The sequence below is a fragment of the Tenrec ecaudatus genome, chromosome 8 (genome assembly GCF_050624435.1).
Source record: "Tenrec ecaudatus isolate mTenEca1 chromosome 8, mTenEca1.hap1, whole genome shotgun sequence".
Taxonomy (NCBI): Eukaryota; Metazoa; Chordata; class Mammalia; order Afrosoricida; family Tenrecidae; genus Tenrec; species Tenrec ecaudatus.
In genome coordinates, this window is record NC_134537.1 from 151,245,412 (window position 1) to 151,262,604 (window position 17,193).

The 17,193-nt window shown below is 38.2% G+C and overlaps 1 protein-coding gene across 3 annotated transcripts in view; it reads left to right on the forward strand.

The window, feature by feature from the left end:
- The window catches only part of WDR35 (WD repeat domain 35), a 68,477-nt gene that overhangs the window by 22,164 nt on the left and 29,120 nt on the right, over positions 1 to 17,193 (forward strand). For 2 of the 3 annotated variants that reach the window (XM_075557071.1, XM_075557073.1), the window contains exons 10-14: positions 25 to 210; positions 2,334 to 2,366; positions 2,727 to 2,787; positions 8,496 to 8,640; positions 13,554 to 13,623. In XM_075557071.1, the coding sequence (XP_075413186.1) occupies positions 25 to 210; positions 2,334 to 2,366; positions 2,727 to 2,787; positions 8,496 to 8,640; positions 13,554 to 13,623 (495 nt within the window). The remainder of the gene's footprint in view (positions 1 to 24; positions 211 to 2,333; positions 2,367 to 2,726; positions 2,788 to 8,495; positions 8,641 to 13,553; positions 13,624 to 17,193) is intronic. The other variant, XM_075557072.1, reaches the window with a different exon arrangement.

A 17,193-nucleotide genomic window follows, 5' to 3' on the forward strand; every position in this document is an offset into this window, starting at 1 on the left:
ACCCCACCTTCTTCTTCTTACTAGTGGGGCTATTGCTCAAACACTGTCGTTTATGCATATACCAGACCCGATCGTCCAGAGTATTGTGTTGTCTTCTGGGATACAAAAAACAATGAGAAATACGTTAAATACGTGAAGAGTCTTGTTTCTATTACTACCTGTGGAGATTTCTGCATCTTGGCCACTAAAGCGGATGACAATCATCCTCAGGTAGGTGTTTCTTGCTATCTTAAAGCACAGGTAGGTTAGCCACTTGGCAGAGTTGAGCAGTAATTAGCCTTCTGTAGCCTGATCTCTGTACTGGCAGCTACATTAAAGCCAGGGGTCTACTCACCAACTCTGTCTAGACATCTGTTTTGGAAACCTATTTGTCTTCATTGGTTTTGTGTCTCCTGATTTTTTCCTTTCATTTTTGGCTGATGCATTGAAAATTCATATTAACTGCTTAGGTCTTAACATTTTTGTCTCTCAGAATACTTAAGACACCAAAATTCTTTTTCAAGTTAAAATTTCGTAACCCAAAATGAATAACCAGATGTCTAGTATAAATACTTAAGAAATGATGTAACAATGACCATTTCCAATGATTCGGGTTGCCTTTGATGATAAAAACTGTTACTTTATTTGGGATGTCTAGCTCTAAACAGCAATATTTTAAAGAAACAAATACCACAAACAGCATCTTTTCAAAAACATACTACTGGTTTCTTTGCGTTATTTCATTAGGAATAAAGGTTTGGTTGAAGGTGACAGTTTGAGCAGCCACCTTTGGCTCTACTGTAGCTTACGAACGCCCAGTAAAGGGTTCATTGTTTGTTTGTTTGAACATATTCTGGGAAAGGTCAGAAGTTAAAAGAAAATGGCGGCCTCATTTTGGAGGCTAGAGGATATATAGATGAGGGATGATCACCTAGCTGGCCTCACAAAGCCGAAGCCTCAGCCTTTGGTGGAGGAAGCAAAGACGTAAGCAGGGGGCCCTCGGGGGAGAGAAAAGCAAACCGAAAAGTCATTTGGAAGGACCCGAGGTTATTCAGGAAGACGGAAACAGAAAGAAGTAAAGCAAATCATGAACCAGAGTCCCAGAACCCTCCCCCACATGTTGAACTCATGTTGTTTGTTGTCTGTCTGTAGGGGCCTTTGTGAGCCCCATGTGCAATAGAATGAAGCCCCTCTGCCCTGCCCCGGCCCCCAGTTATGTTCTGTTGGAGCCCGTTTTGTGGCCACTGTGCCAGTCCGTCTCCTCACGGCTCTTCCGCGTTTAGCTGCTCTTCTGCTTTCCAAAGCACGAGGTCCTTTTCCAGGGACTGGTCTCTCCTGCTAGCATGGCTGGAGCCCATGAGCCCGTCTCACTGAGCCCACACACAACTCTCTTGTGCTACTTAGCAAGCTCAGCGTTACGGTGGACCGAGAGGCACTAATCTCAGAGGAGGCTGGAGAGCGTTTGCGTAAAATGGTGCAATTCACTTAACTTAAATTTTTACTTCTCAATTTTACTTCCAGCCTTCCAAACATAAATCTTTGAACATACTTTTCTGTAGGGAGTAGGAATTGGGAACTTATGGATGACTTGCTGTTTTTAGTTAGAAGTTTTAGGAACTCGTTGAGTCATTAAACCATGGGTATGTAAAACTTTGGTAAAAATGAATTTTTAAAATATTAATTTATTGCGATTTGGGTGAAAGTTCCTACATTAAATCAGGTTCCCATTTAATTATTTCTGTGCAGTGGTTTAGTGATAGTAACATTGGTAGCGTTCTTCATAATGTGGCAACATATCCAGTATTTCTATTCTGCTTGTCTTGTTTTCATTAGTTCCTTGATTTCTTGCCCCCCTCCCCCATTGCCTTCTCATCTTTGCTTTAGAATGAATATTGACCATGTGATCTCATCTACAGGAACATAGGTAGCACTTGCAGGTGATATTGTTGATTTTATAAGTCACTCTGTGATTTACCTGAATATGTGAAATGATTTTTATCTTTTAATTGATATTTGTGAAATAATCAAGTTTTACTTGTGAGACAAAGTCTATAGTTACATGTAAATAGTACGCAGAGGTTTGGTTTCTTAGAGATTGTTAGGGTAGCCAGGAAAGCATCATACAGAAGAGCGACTAATACTGAGAAAGACGAAATCACCACTTTAGAGTATTATGATGTAAAGTGTGCATTATGCTTGGTTATTGTTTTCTAATACTTTATATTGATAATTTTTTTGGTGATAACTAACTAATGGTCATTTTAGATCTTTTTCAGTAGATTGGATTGTGTCTTTTTTTCAATTAACGTATTTTTTTCTTCTGGGTTTCTCATTTGATTTATGCATGCTTCAAGGAGGAGAGCGACATGGAAACATTTGGTGCAATGGTAATGAATTAAGTTAGCTTTTATGTAGCTGACTGGGTTAGAAAGGAATCTTAGGCTCATCGATAATCTGGAATTTCAGAGGTATATGTTATGAAAAATAGGCAGTGTATTTAAGTTTCTTACATTTACTCTCAAACATTCCAGTGTTAAATTATACTGAAGCTCCTTTGGTATAATTTTGATTCATCTTTATCTTTAATTGTCTAGATTATCTTTTTCTTTCTTATTTTTTGATTAAAGAGTTTTTATCAATTTCTTAGTGATCCTTGAAAAAGGGATAAGCATGGTACAAGTTAAGTATTATTTCCTGTATTACACATGAGCAGGAGTGCTGATCCTCTTTGTCTTATTCATTTGCAGTTTGTGCTTGTTCTTTGTAATTCTATTGGTACGCCTTTGGATCCCAAATACATTGATATTGGTAAGAAAATGTTAATATTTATTCCTCTGTAATCATACTTTATTTGTAGCTTAGGTTTAAAGACCTCCCAGTGTATAATTAATTAGACCAATGTTCTCTTAAACTGGATGCTTGATCTGTTATGTCAGTTTTTGTCTGTTATCTTGGTGGAATGACAACAGTGTCCCCTTTCACTCTCAGCAGTGGTCTGATTTAGACAAAACACTTTAAGGTCACTCTGCTGACAAGCTATGATAATTTTATGATGGCAGTGCTACTGTCTGTTTTAAATGGGAAATCTGATTGTACAGGAATTGCTATGCATCTCAATGATTAGTATACACTGATCACACTTTTTATTCATAAAGTGCTGACAAATACCTCTTATCCAAGAAAACACTCCAGCTGCTTTTGAAAGTGAGTCTGTCTTTTGCAGATTTGCTTCTGAATTCAGTCTGTTAACACGGACAGCTTTAAAATGCTATGACTTTTAAATTAATTAATTTTGACTTTTTATTTTTAAGCTGCTTTTTCTAACTTTAGAGTTATTAGTCATCTGTCCAATAGCTGTGAAAGTAATCATTTCAAAAGTTTAAAATCTTATTTCACTGAAAATAGGTAATAGATATTTTATTGCCATTTCATGAGACCTTTCAAAAGTACTGGTTTGCTCTTAAAATGGATACCGTATTTAAACAATTAGTAGATTTTACAAAGGTGAGGTCTCATTTAATTATTTCTTGATTCTACGAGCCTTTATTTATTTAGTTTGTCCTCCATCTTAGTCAAATTTTACTATCTTATTTTCTAAATGTTTTCAGTTTGCTGAGTTCTTTGGGTGATATGAGCAAAGTGGAAGATATTGGACTTTCACATTTTGCTCTCATTTCTAGTGCCATGGGAAATCACTCACTTTTATGTACTAAATTTCTCAGCTTTATGTCTTATGTCTATCTATTTTTCATTGATACAACAAAGTATGTTTAGATGTTTCTGTATGTATGTATACATGTTAGTGTTCCCTGATAAAAAGTATAGTTTTAAATTATTACAGAATCCTAAATAAGTATAATCAGCTGGTCCCGGTGGTTTACGGTATAACAGTACTTGACCGTCCATCACATCGATCTCTTCCATTAGCTAAAGTGTAAGAGTCCATCTTCTCAGAAATCAGTTTTGTCGCTCTGTGGAGTACATGCTTTTTCTTTTAATATCAAAGTTTTAATAGAAAATCATGCTGATGATAGGTTGGTGCCCAATGTAATTTTATTCCATGTAGTCTTAAAAAAAATTAAAATTAGATGTAAATTTGACACCTTTATAAACTGGCAAATTCTTGAGGTTATGACTTATTTGCATTTTTTTCAGTCTCACTGGCTGAAATTTTGACCAGCAGTTCTTTCAGTGGTTCATAGTGAAAGATGAAATAGCGAAGGACTCAGCACTTTGGTTTCACACAAAGCCTTTAAAATTCCTTTTTTTTCCATTTTTCTGTCAAATTTTCTTTAGCACCAGAGGCTAAAACAAAAAATGTATAATGTATTATTTTCAAAGTATTATTTTTGTTTTGTTTTGCTGTTCATCCTAATTTCTGTAGAAATGTTGAAAAGAACGCTGCATTGTTAAACATAATAATTATGGTTCTCTGTTGTTTGTCCACTGAAGAGGTAGGCACCCATTCTCAGTCTTCTTCCTTGGAGCCTTCCTACTGCTTTGTATATTCTTATCAATGTGCTTTTTACTCTGCACTGTGACTATTAATTTTTGAGCTTTTAAAAGTAGTATTTGTGCCTTACTCGTTTATGTGTTCTCACTACTTAACTCTACTTAAATACCTAAATATTTGTTGAATACAGGGAAAATGTTTATTTTCTACCATGCAAATAGAAAATCATAAGACCCATATTTAGTAAATCACCAATCAGTACTCAAATTCTGTCCTGTTTCAGGTTCTGTGTGGGGGCATGAGTGTGATAAAGTAATGACAATTCCATCTACTTTGAGAAATTTTCGTTTGAGCGGGTTTTGAACATCAAGTACAAGGGGTCTTCAAAACAATCCGTGAGAAATGGATGTAAAAGATATTGACATTTGCCCATGAACTTTTTGAAGTGCCCTTGTATTTATTGTTTGCATTTCCAGGAGAAAAACCATGCGTATTCAAGGAATGGAAAGCTCCAGGTTGCCTGTGCTGCCGTCATTTTGGCGGTGGCAGAGCAGGTGGCTTTTGAATGGCACGTGCACTAAATTTTCCACGGAGCCTAAAGAATGTTGTTTTGATGAAGATATTTCAATGAAGTATCAGTTTGCCAGTTCTTGAAAAGGCTGGGAAATGGTAGCAAAGATCAGAGATGTGAATGGGTTCATTTATTTCGGGCCTTGACATTTCAGTATTACAAGCAGATTTTAGTTATACGTAATTTCTTAAGTGGTTTTCAATGATCTAATAATAACTAGTATCTATTAATGTCACAAAGGGAGCCCTGGCGGCACTGTCAGGTAAGCATTAGACTGCTACCACAAGGTCCGTGGTTCAAACTCAGCAGACACTCTGCAGGAGAAAGTTGAGCCTCCCTCTTCCCGTAAAGGTTTACAGCCTCAAAAACCCTACAAAGGGTTGCTATGAGTCAGAATTGATTCAATGGCAGTGGCTTTTGGTTTTGTGATTAGTGTTATACAATTCTATTAATAGGAGGATTATTATTTTCTTTTTTCTAATAATCTTTCTAGGTATTTGAATATTTGCCCCCAAACATTGAAGAATTGAGAAGGGTGTGAGGCTTTTAACTTGTATACTGGTCGTATTCTTTTCCTACAATATTGATTCTGTTAAATATATTTAAGGTGGTATTTTCTCTTAAAATAATTTTAAATGATTTTTTTCTTGGCTCTATTCTTTTGACCAGTGATTATTTTCCTAGAAGCTTAGTGTGTGTGGATGGGTTTTTTAAAGAAGATCTTTTAGTAAAGATTTAGCACAGTATATCCCAATGTGGGCCATGCTGCCCCTCGGGGTGCTCAGGTAACCCAGGGGTGGCTGCACAAGCAGATGCCAGCACTGTGTTCTGATTGTGGGCTGTAGTATACAAGGGTGTAATTGCCAGGGCGCCCTGAGTAACTTTTTTCGGAAAGGGAAATAATAGGCCAAATAAGTTTGGGAACCTATGAATCTAGCTTGTTTAATGTAGATAGGTTTATCTACTCATGCAGCTGTGCTGAAATTTATATCACATGAATTCAAGAAAACCATATCAGACATTATTAGGAATTTTTTTAAATTTTAGAAATGACTAAAGGAACCCTCGTGGTATAGAAAAATAGCAAGCATGTACTAAAAATGTTGGCATTGTACTATACTTTTCATTTACTATCTTTTCAGTCCCTCAAAGCAGATGCATAAGGTTGTTATGGTTACTCTGTGTAAATTAGAATACGTAGGTTAACTGTAGTTGGTGAGAGTACATAATGTACCTAAGATCACATTTAGGTTGCTCCAAGACACTGTTCCAAGATGTCTGACTTTTAACTGGCCCATCTCGATCCACACTTTAGTCTTGATTTACATAATCAGGCTGATAATAGCCCTTTGTGATTATTTAGGATATTTAAAACAAAAGGAAGCTTAAGTATAATCTATAATTATAGGTAAATATTGGTTCAAAATGCTTTTAGATTCCTAGGAAGCATTTTGTTAGAAAAGTTTGTGTATTGACACCACAGTTATGCCCAGGCCACGGTACGTGCCGGCACAGCAGTATTGATGACAGTATTTAATAAATACAGAGCAGATGTTTCATGATTTAGTGAGTACAGGGTGAACTGAATGTTCACTGAGGCTTTGTGGTCAGCGGCTAGGCCTGACTGTGCTGTATTATTCCCTGAAAGAAAGGTTTCCAGCTCCCCCTGCAGTTCAAGAATGGAGCCCAGTTTAGACAGAAACAGCTTCCAGATTGCAATGAACCACACGCGCACACACACACACACACACACACACAATTTAAAACAACATGATTTGCTGTGCTGAGTTGCCCAGCATAATCCAGAATTTTGATTCCTGAGTTGTTAATCTACTAATTTACCTTACTGTTATATTAATTTTTTAGTTTCTAAAGTCTCTTACTACTTTAAATGTCCTTTATTTGGACGGTGGCAAAACACCGTAACTGATAGATTCTATTAACACCATTTCTTTATTCTGGCCATATTAATGATTACTTTGTATGATATTTATGGATAGAAAAATTAAGTATTGCAATAGTGTATACATTTAGAAAATGACCCTTCAGCAATTTAAAAAAGACTTTGGATGAGAATATGTGCTTAATTTTATATGGCATCATTTATATTTTATGACCTTGGACATTTCAGTTAATTATTCTCTACTTCCTTATTTCTTCATCTATCTGGTGTATTTGATGGAACTACCTAATGCATAGCCTACTTCACTGAAAGGGCGTGTGGATTCATGATTGTGGAGTTTAGCACAGGGCCCAGCATATAACGGGAGCACCACTAAATAGTCTCCAAGAAATGAAAAGCCATTTGTTTGAAAGGTTTATATTCCTAAATTAAGAAGGCAGTTGTGAGAGTTTTCTTTTCTAAAGGTAGAAATCGAACCCATGAATCGTTGGTGACGGGACCAGTAGGGAGGCACTTGCAGTATTCTAGGTGAGAAGTAGGAACTGTGTGCACCAAGTGGTGGTGGTCATGGGGGTTGGAGGAGGCGGTGGGATAGTAAGGTTGTGAGGAAGAGGAAATAGGAATGCAGTGATGTTATCACATGTGGAGTGAAGTCTGCAGTGGCTCCCGGCCTTTCACGTGGATGTCTGGGAAATGGCAGCCCCATTTGCTTTGCCAGGGAATAGGGAATCAGGACACATAGATTTGGAGGAGATGAGAGGTGAAAGGCAAGGAGGTGATTATCAGTTGATGACCATTTGACTTGTTTCTACTTTTTAGCTATTGTAAATACTGCTGTGACAAATGATTATGTATGCATTTTATTTCATCATATTCTCAAGTATGTTTACTAGGAGTGTAATTGGTAGGCCAGTAGTCACTCTATATTTAGTATCTTGAGAAATTGATTTGTCTACATGATCTCCAACACTTGTCTACTTAGCCCTATTAATGGATGTGAAATACTGTCTCTCTGTGGTTTTGATTAGAATTTCCCTGATGGCTAATGATGTTGAGCATTGTGGACCTCCTTTGCCCCCTTTCAATTGGGTTACTTGTTTCCTTATTATTGAGCTGTAAGAATTCGTTTTAGATTCTAGATGCAGTCTTTTGTCATCTCTATGGTTTTAATTATTTCTCCCCTTTTGTGAGCTAGCTTTTCACTTTTTTAATGGTGCCCTTTGAAGCGCAGGTACTTTTCATTTTGATGGAGTCTGATTTATTTTCCTTTTATCACTTGTGCTTTGGTGTTCTAAGAAACGACTGCCTAGTCTAAGTTCACAAAAATTTTCAGTTTCCTTCCAATGGCTTTAGAGAAGATCTTTAGTTTGGACATTTAGGTCTATTATATATTTTGAGTTAATTTCTATGTATGGTCATACCTGCTTTTGATTCTTTTCTTATTGCACAGCCTGGGGGGTATTTTAAGTCTGTGTGTGTTACTTGTACATTGCCTGTAACATAAGGGGTTGGGCTCAGTCATCACTGAGGTCCTGTGTCTTGGTATTCTGTGCACTGTAACTTAACTGTCTTCATGTTCTCTTTAATAGTACCATTGTTTGTCACAATGACCAAAACCCATGTGATAGCAGCTTCAAAAGAAGCGTTTTATATTTGGCAATATCGTGTGGCAAAGAAACTCACAGCGTTGGAAATTAATCAGATCATGCGGTCTCGAAAAGAAGGAAGAGAAAGGTATTTGTCTTGATACATGTTTTTAGCAGTTCAAACAGATCACATTTAAATAAAACAATTAAGTCTAAATGGCCATGTTTGAAAATTAGAAATGGTTTGGATTTTCAAATGTATTTGTTTAAATTGCTTCACAGAAAATGTTTTGTTGTGTGTCATTGCATTGATGCTGATTCATAGTAACCCTGTCTAACAGAATCGAAGTGGCCCATCGGGTTTTCTGCACACCGATCTTTCCAGGAGTAGATCGCCAGATTTTTTCTACCAAGGAGCACCTGTTGGCTTCGATCCCTGTCCTTTTAGTTAGCTGCCAGATGCTTAATCATTGTGCCACCAGGGATCCTTAAAGAAGATAGAGTAGTGTAATAAAAGAAGCCATACTAGATGAAGACCAGAAATCAGAGGTTTTATAAGGAAATGACTTGCTTCCCTCATGCCCACCCCTGCTTTATTAAGGTTATGAAGAGGTATTGTAAAGGAGCGCAGTGGGTTAAGTGTTGGGCTGCTAAACACAAAGTTCAGGGTTTGGACTCATCAGCTGTTACATGGGAGGTAGTATGCTTTTGGAAAGATTTACAGCCTCCGATACCCCATGGGTCAATTCTCTTTTGCTCTAGACAGTTGTTTTGAGTCTAAATCAACTCAGTGGTAGTGGGCTAGGGTTTTGCTAAATTGACATGAGTACTTGGTTGAAGTCTGAATGTTGAGAACGTTACTCTTACTGGGAAAGGGTAGAGGTCTCTTTCCAGGAAGTGCATTGAGGAGAGGATAGAGATGTCTTCTAATATCAATCGCCAGAGGAGAGGCAGGGCTTTTGACAGTCTGTAGGTGGGATAAATTGGGATCGTGATTTGCTTATCTTGCCTTGGAGTCTGTGTAGTCCTGAGTTAAGGTTACTTCTGCTAAGTGTGGGTACAGAGGACTCTGCCGCACAGATTGGAAGCCAGGTTAGGGCCATTCCCTGGATTACGTTCCGACACGAAAGTGCATTTACTATGTTTTGTAATATTGATATTCTGTGTTTGTTATTGATCTGTTATTATACTTGTTATAAAAGTAGAAAGTATTTTTGAAAAATAGATAAATGATTTGTAGTGAGGTGAGACTGTGTGTGTGTGTGTGTGTGTGTGTGTGTGTGTGGTAGGAGAGGTTATCTCAGTAATTTTAGGTTGAAATCACCTTCCTACAATATACTGGTGCTTTTTTTAAACAAAAAGTATTTTATTATATTTAATTTTTAAAAACAGTTTAATTGGCCATTTTATTGTACTTTTGATGGAAGTTTACATAGCAAATTTGTTTTTCCAGTTTACATAGCAAATCCATTTTCCTAATCAGTGTTTCAAATGCAGGTTGTTCTGTGACATAGGTTGTAATCCCTGAAATGTGCCAGGGCTCTCTCTATTTCCTTCCTAGGCTCCTCATTTTTGTTTGTCCAGTTTCCCTGTCCTTTGACTTTTCATCTTAGGTTTTGACCTAATGTTGCCTTTTGAGGAAGACATGCTTCATATTATTTTTTTATAGTCCTCTTATTGGGCTGGAAGGTGGCCTTTGGGAATGTCTTTAATTCCAGGTGTGAAGATTTTCTCAAAGCAATAGTTTCAGGCATTCTGCTCACCTTTTTCAGACCAGTGTCTGGTCTCTGTTATTTTTTGCTTTGAACTTTGTTCTACCTTATTTTTATTTATTTTTAACCCCTTCTATGATGGTCTTGGTCAGAGTGGTTGATAGTTGTTGTTGAGCACCATCCATTTCTTATGGTCTCAGCTTAGAGGATACTGGATTCATGGGGGCCTTTAATCGTTTAGACTAATTACTTCATCTAGCTTCATTCTTTTTTGCTTAGGTGAGACAAAACCAACAGTCATTCTCTATGGAGATATAGAAGTGTTTGTGTGTGTGTGTGTGTGTGTGTGTGTGTGTGTAATATATATGTATGTCTTCACCAAACTGGCATGTACGACATTATCCTTTTAAAAAATCATTTTATTAGGGGCTCTTATAACTCTTATCACAATCCATGCATACATCAGTTGTGTAAAGCACATTTGTACATTCATTGCCCTCATCATTCTCAAAACATTTGCCCTCCACTTAAGCCCCGACGATATCTTTTTGTACTGTGTTGTGCTCATTGACCTAGATGTCTCTTGAGGCTATGGTCCTTCATCTTGAAATCCAATGTTCCATCCTGAGGTCTAAGTATTTCCTATAACTGTGCCCCTAAAAAATCTGTTATAGATGTGAATCTGTCTATCGCCATACTGATAGATGTTTGTCATGTATCTCCATGGCACCTCTTTCATCTATTGAACATCCATATTTATTTTTGCATCTGCTGACGATTGCTTCCTCGTTAGGGTTGTTGCAGCCTTCGAGATGCTACTGCATGTACTGTAGTTGTCATTTCTTCTCCTTTACCCCAGTGTTTCCCTTTGCCTTGATCAAGCTGTGCTGACTTCACCAGCATTGTTTGATTCACCAGAATGAACTCTTCTCTATACCCATGTAGTGTTTCTCCCTGTCCTGCCCCTCCCGTCCCTGGTGGCCATCAAAAGATAGTTTTGTGTTGGTGTGTTTTGCTTAATAACAGGGTGGCACTTCACACCCATCAGCTACTCTGCAGGAGGAGATGGTGCTGTCTACTCCTGTAAGATTTACATCCTCAGAAACCCCGTGCATGCAGTCATGGCGGCAGTGAGTTTAGACTCTGTACAAAAATGTCGTAACTAACACTTTCCTAGTCTGTGAAAAACACTTACTCTTTGGTGAAGTCTCTTGATGAGAATTAATGTTTAATTTTAGGAGATCCTCCTTTTATAATTGAACTTGTGCTATTGTGCATTAGCTATGGTTGCGATTCTATTTAAACTGTGTGTTGTGACCCTAGTGTTGTCCCTATTTTTCCTTCCATAATCTTTATAGTTTTAGGTTTTACATTTAGATCTTTCATCCTTTTTTAATTGTATTTTGTGTGTGGCGTGAGGTAGGGATCTTGTTTCTTCTGTCTACAAACGGATATCCAGTTTTGTCAGCACCATTTGTTGGAGACTTTCCCTTCCCATTGAATGCACTTCAGCCCTTTCTCGAAGATCAGTTTTCCACAGGCAGATGCATTCACTTCTGTGTTCTAAATTCTGTCCCATTAGATTCTATCTGTCATTGTACCAATACCAGGCTATTTTGATGACCTTGGCTGTGTGGGATGCTATGAGATGGGGAAATGTAAGACCTCCCACCTTGTTCCTCTTTTTCATTAATGCTTTGCTTATCTGTGGTCTCTTTCCTTTCCATGTGAAATTGGTGATTAGTTTTTCGATATCATTAAAGAATGCTGTTGGAATTTGGATCCACCTCACATTTCATTTATAGATCACTTTGGGCAATATTGACATTTTCATAATGTTAACGCTTCCTGTCCATGAACATGTTATGTTTTCCTATATGTAAGTCTCTTAGTTTTTTGCAGTAGTGTTTTATAGATCTTTTCTTTCTCTAGTCATATTCATTCACAATGTTTTGTCTTTCCAAGGGCCATTATGAATGTATAGTTTTTCTGAGTTCCTTTTCAGACTTCTTTGTTAGTGGAGAGGAATCCAACTTTTTCATCAGCAGAAAGGGATAGTTGTATTTCTCCCTTGCCAAGATGTCCTTTGGTGCTCTTTTTAATGCTTTGCCCAGGACTTCCAGTGCCGTGTTGAGTAAGAGTGGTACGCACATCCTATTCTTGTTCTCAAGGGGAATGTGTTTCATATGTCGCTATTGAGTATACTGTTGACGGTTGGCTTTTGTAGATACGCCTTTAGTGATGTTGAGGAATTTTCTTTTTGTTCTTTATTTGCAGAGAGTCTTATTGAAATGATATTTGGACTTTATGACATACATTTTCTGTATCAATTGAGATTCAGATAAAATACTGTATAGTTCTATTAAATTTACTTAAAATCTATTCTCCGTATTACATTGATAAAAGCACAATTTTATTTTAAATTAACTGATAACATTTCATGGTATTTTAAAGATAGAAAATAGCTTGATTTTCTTGGGATTATAATACAAGTACCATTTATTAAATGCTGTGTGTGTGTGTGTGTGTGTGTGTGTGTGAGAGAGAGGGGGGGGCTCAGTGCTCCTAGGGTTTACAAGCATCATTTTATTTATGTCTCTCAAAGTAGGAAATTTTACACTTATTTTAAAGATGGAAGAATTGAAGCTGTGAGAAGTTAAAGCATTTACCCAGGGCCTTAGACCTACTGTCCTATCTTTCTTATTCACTGATGTTCATTTGAATAGTTTACTCTGGGACAGTACAGAACACAACATTGTGAGGTACTGTACCAGATCCTGGAGGTAGAGCCTTTCCCCACCAGGAGAGTCACCACGTTGGAGGGGAGACAGGTAACCCAGCAGTGCCAATGCAGTGTGAATGAATGTTACCATTCAGGGACCAGAGCGACTGGTGGAAGCCCCAAGGGGATGCAAATGCATAGCACAGGAGACACAGGGAGGGAGTCCTTACTCACAAACTAAATTCCATTCAATAGAGCTCCCTGAGTACATGTACATGTGTGAAGCACATTGATGAAAAGAAACAATAGAGGAAATTAGTGTGTTCAAAGTTAACTTTTAATAGATGTTGACTGGAGAGTAAAGTAAAATCTCTCAGGCTTTGATGAAATTCAATGTTCAAATAAAACGTCACACACCTTTTAGGAACATCACACTTGCATAACAGGCAATAGCAGTTAGTGTCTATCTTTTTAAGATGTAGCTGTGTTAGGAATGCTTGAACATATCAAAATGTTTTTATTAAATGACAGTATTCATTGATGTCTTCTAAACTTGTAATTGTTCTACATATTATGAAATGGTGTAAGTCTTACTTATACTTCTTGAAATTCTGATCTTTTTTACAGAATATATCATGTTGATGATACTCCTTCTGGATCAGTGGATGGGGTGCTGGATTATAGTAAAGCCATTCAAGTAGGTGATTTTATTTTTGCCAGCAAATCTTAAGCCCTATAGACTTTGAGATATTGTAATTTTATTTTGAGACCTGAAAAAGAATTCATTTCCAGTAAATACCATGTCACACTAGGGATTCTTTAAAGACATTCCTAATCTTTGATCTTGAAAGCGCTTAGACTAAAATAATGCTAATAAGTAGCGAATGTGTTGTTACTTAGAAAAACAGACTCTTAAAATATTGGGAAGCAGACTTTTCCCTTTTCCACTTTGTTCTCTTTGCTTCTGCTTCTCTTCTCTCTCTCCCTCTCCTTTCCCTGTCTACCTCACCTGTTGATTGCAGATCGGTCTGTCACTTTTGGCATTTTAGCCCATATTTTCTTACCTAACATGACTCAGTGATCTACATGGAAAACTGCTCTTGCTTATAAGCTAATATAATTAAATAATTGAGTAAAATGGCTTGTTTTTGTTATGATTTTCTAACCCACAGTGCTACCATTAAGAGTATTTAAATCATTACCTTATTGCTTATGAAGTTCTTTCCTACCAAGTTTATTACCTGAGTTTCAGAATTCTGTAAGGTAAAAGAAACATTTAGTTTTCTCTCCATTTTATCAAGTGAAAATATGATCAGAGAAGATAGTTGACTTAGGGTCATAAAGTACGTGATTATGTAGCAAAGTGAGGATTTAAGCTTAGATCTTTTAACTGTAGATCTAGTGACAGCCAATAAAATATAGAAGAATTCATCTAGTTATCTTTGCATCGGTTCATTTATTAAATAAGTATTTGTTAAATGACTGGTGAAAAATATTGAATATATCATGACTGCCAGGAGAAAGAACAAATATGTTCCAGAGAAAGTACAAGTAGGATGCTTCTTAGAAGTGAGTATGTTGAGGCTTCATCTTATATGCTTTGGACATGCTATCAAGAGGGACCAGACCATGGAGAAGGACGTCACGCTTGGGAAAGTCGAGGGTCAGTGTAAAAGAGGAAGCCCTGTAATCAGAAGAATTGACAGAGTGGCTGCAACCATGCCTCCCACAGCAATGTTGGCGAGGATGGTGTGTGATGGAGCAGTGTGTAATTCTGCTGTACATGGGGTCATTGTAAGTTGGAGCCATCTTGACAGCATTTAACAGCAATGTCCTTGACCCCTAAGGTTTCTTTCTAATCTTTCAAGTTACTCTTGTCAATGTGACCCTGTATAGCTCTTAAAAGAGCATAATTCTCAAAGCAGTTATTTTTCACTCATTAAGCTAACCTGTAGTTTGAGTTCCATTGCTGCTCACAAACTTCTCAGTGGCTAATCTTTCAGATGTTGTAGCTTGTTTCTTTTCCTAATATGCCCTTGTCTGGAAGCGTCATTGAAACCTGTCTACCATGGGTGACTCTCCTGGTGGCATAGCTTTCACATCAGAGCTACCACGGTACAGCAAACTGACATAGTAATGGTGTAAAATGCCGAATGACATAGCGAACATCAAAAGGGGTACTCAGGATCATTGAGCCAAGAATAATTGGTGAATGTTCAGCCATTTCAAGAGGTAGCATGTAATCAAGCACCAATGGCATTGAAGAAAGATGTCCAAATTGTACTGAAGGCACTGGCCCAAAGCAAGCTTCCAGTAATTGATGGAATACCAATTGAAACCTTTCAACAGACTGATTCCGTGCGGGAAGCACACACTCTTTTTGGCCAATATGTTTGGAAGACAGCTCCTCGGGCAGCCAACTGGAAGAGATCCCTCTTTGTGCCTGTTCCAAAGAGAGCCGACTCCACAGAACGCAGAAACTGCCCAGCAGTATCGCCCAGGTCATATGCAAGGAAGGTTTTGCCAGAAATACTTGTAAAATGGTTGCAGCAGTACATCCGCAGGGAGTTGCTGATCATCACATGGATTCAGAAGGGGCCCTGGAAGGAGGGCTGTAGCGCTGCTGATGTCAAATGCACCTTGGCTGAAAGCAGAGATCAGCAACATGATGTTTACTTGTGTTTTAGTGACTATGAAAAGGCATTTGACTATGTAGACCATAACAGACAAGGGTAACATTGTGAAGAAAGAAATTCCAGAGCACACAATTGTGATGAAGCCGATCCTGCGAGTAGGCCACGAGGCAGTTGTTGGCATAGAACAAGGGGCTGCTGAATGGTTTAAATGCAGGGAAAGTGTACATTCTTCCAACAATCTGGGATCTGGACGGTATGAAGAAGAATGCAACACGACTGGAGAAGGGCTTCTTATCAACCTGCAACATACAAATAACACAACCTTCTCTGAAAGGGAAGAGCACTTGGAGCACTTGCTGATGAAGACCAAAGGCTACAGCTTTCAGCACGGTGACGCCTCGATGTGAAGAAAACCAGAGTCCGCACAGCTAGGTCAATAGACAGCATGCTGGTAAGCAGAGGAAAGATCGAAGTTGTGAAAGATTTTGAGTCCACATTCATTTCTCGTGGGAGAAGCAGTCAAAAAGTCGAGGATATATTGCATTGGGCAAATCTGCTGCCAAAGACCTCTTTGAAGTCTTAACGAGCAAAGATGTCTGTGAGGACTAAGGTGCATCTAACTCAAGCCATAAATATATATATATACACACATATATATATACATACATATGTGTATCTCATCATAATGCATAATGCAACTCATCATAATGCATCCATCCATCCACTGTGTCAAGCACATTTGTACATTTGTTGCCATCATCCTCAAAACATTTTCTTTCTACTTGAGCCCTTGGTATCAGCTCCTCGTTTTTTACCTCTCCCTTTTCCACCCTCCCTCCCTCATGGACCCTTGATAATTTATAAATTGTTGTTCATGTCTTTCACTGACTAATGTTTCTCTTCACCCACTTTTTTGTTGTCCATCCATCAGGGAGGAGGCTATATGTAGATCATTGTGACCAGTTTCCCCTTTCTCCCACTACCTTTCCCTTCCCTTCCTGGTATTGCTATCACATTATTGGACCTGAGGGGGTTATCTGTCCTGGATTCCTTGGGTTTTCAGGTCTTATATGAACCACTGTACATCTTCTGTTCTAGCCGGATTTGTAAGGTAGAACTGGGATCATGATAGTGGGGCAGAGGAAGCATTGAAGAACTAGAGGAAAGTTGTATGTTTCATTGGTGCTACACTGCACCTTGAGCCAGACAAGCCATAATATTTTCATTGCCTCATATACATGTGAAAATTGGACAGTGAATCAGGAAGACCGGTGGAGAATTGATGCATTCAAATTATGGCATTGACAAAAAGTACTGAATAAACTATAGACGGTCAAAGAATGAACAAATCTGTTTTGGGAGAATATCACTAGATTGCCCCTTGGGTGCAAGGTGGATAAGGCTTTCTCCCTGGTAGTTCGGGCATGTGTTCAGGAGGAACCAGTTCCTGAAGGAGGGCACAGCGCGGAAGAGGAAGACTGTCAGTGAGATAGATTGACACAGTGGCTACAACAATGGACTCAGAGATGGCAAGGGTTTGCCTGTGGCACAGGGCTGGGCAGTGCTTTTGTTTTGTTTACATAGGGTTGCTATGAGTTGGAACCAACTTGACAACACCTGCCAATGACAAG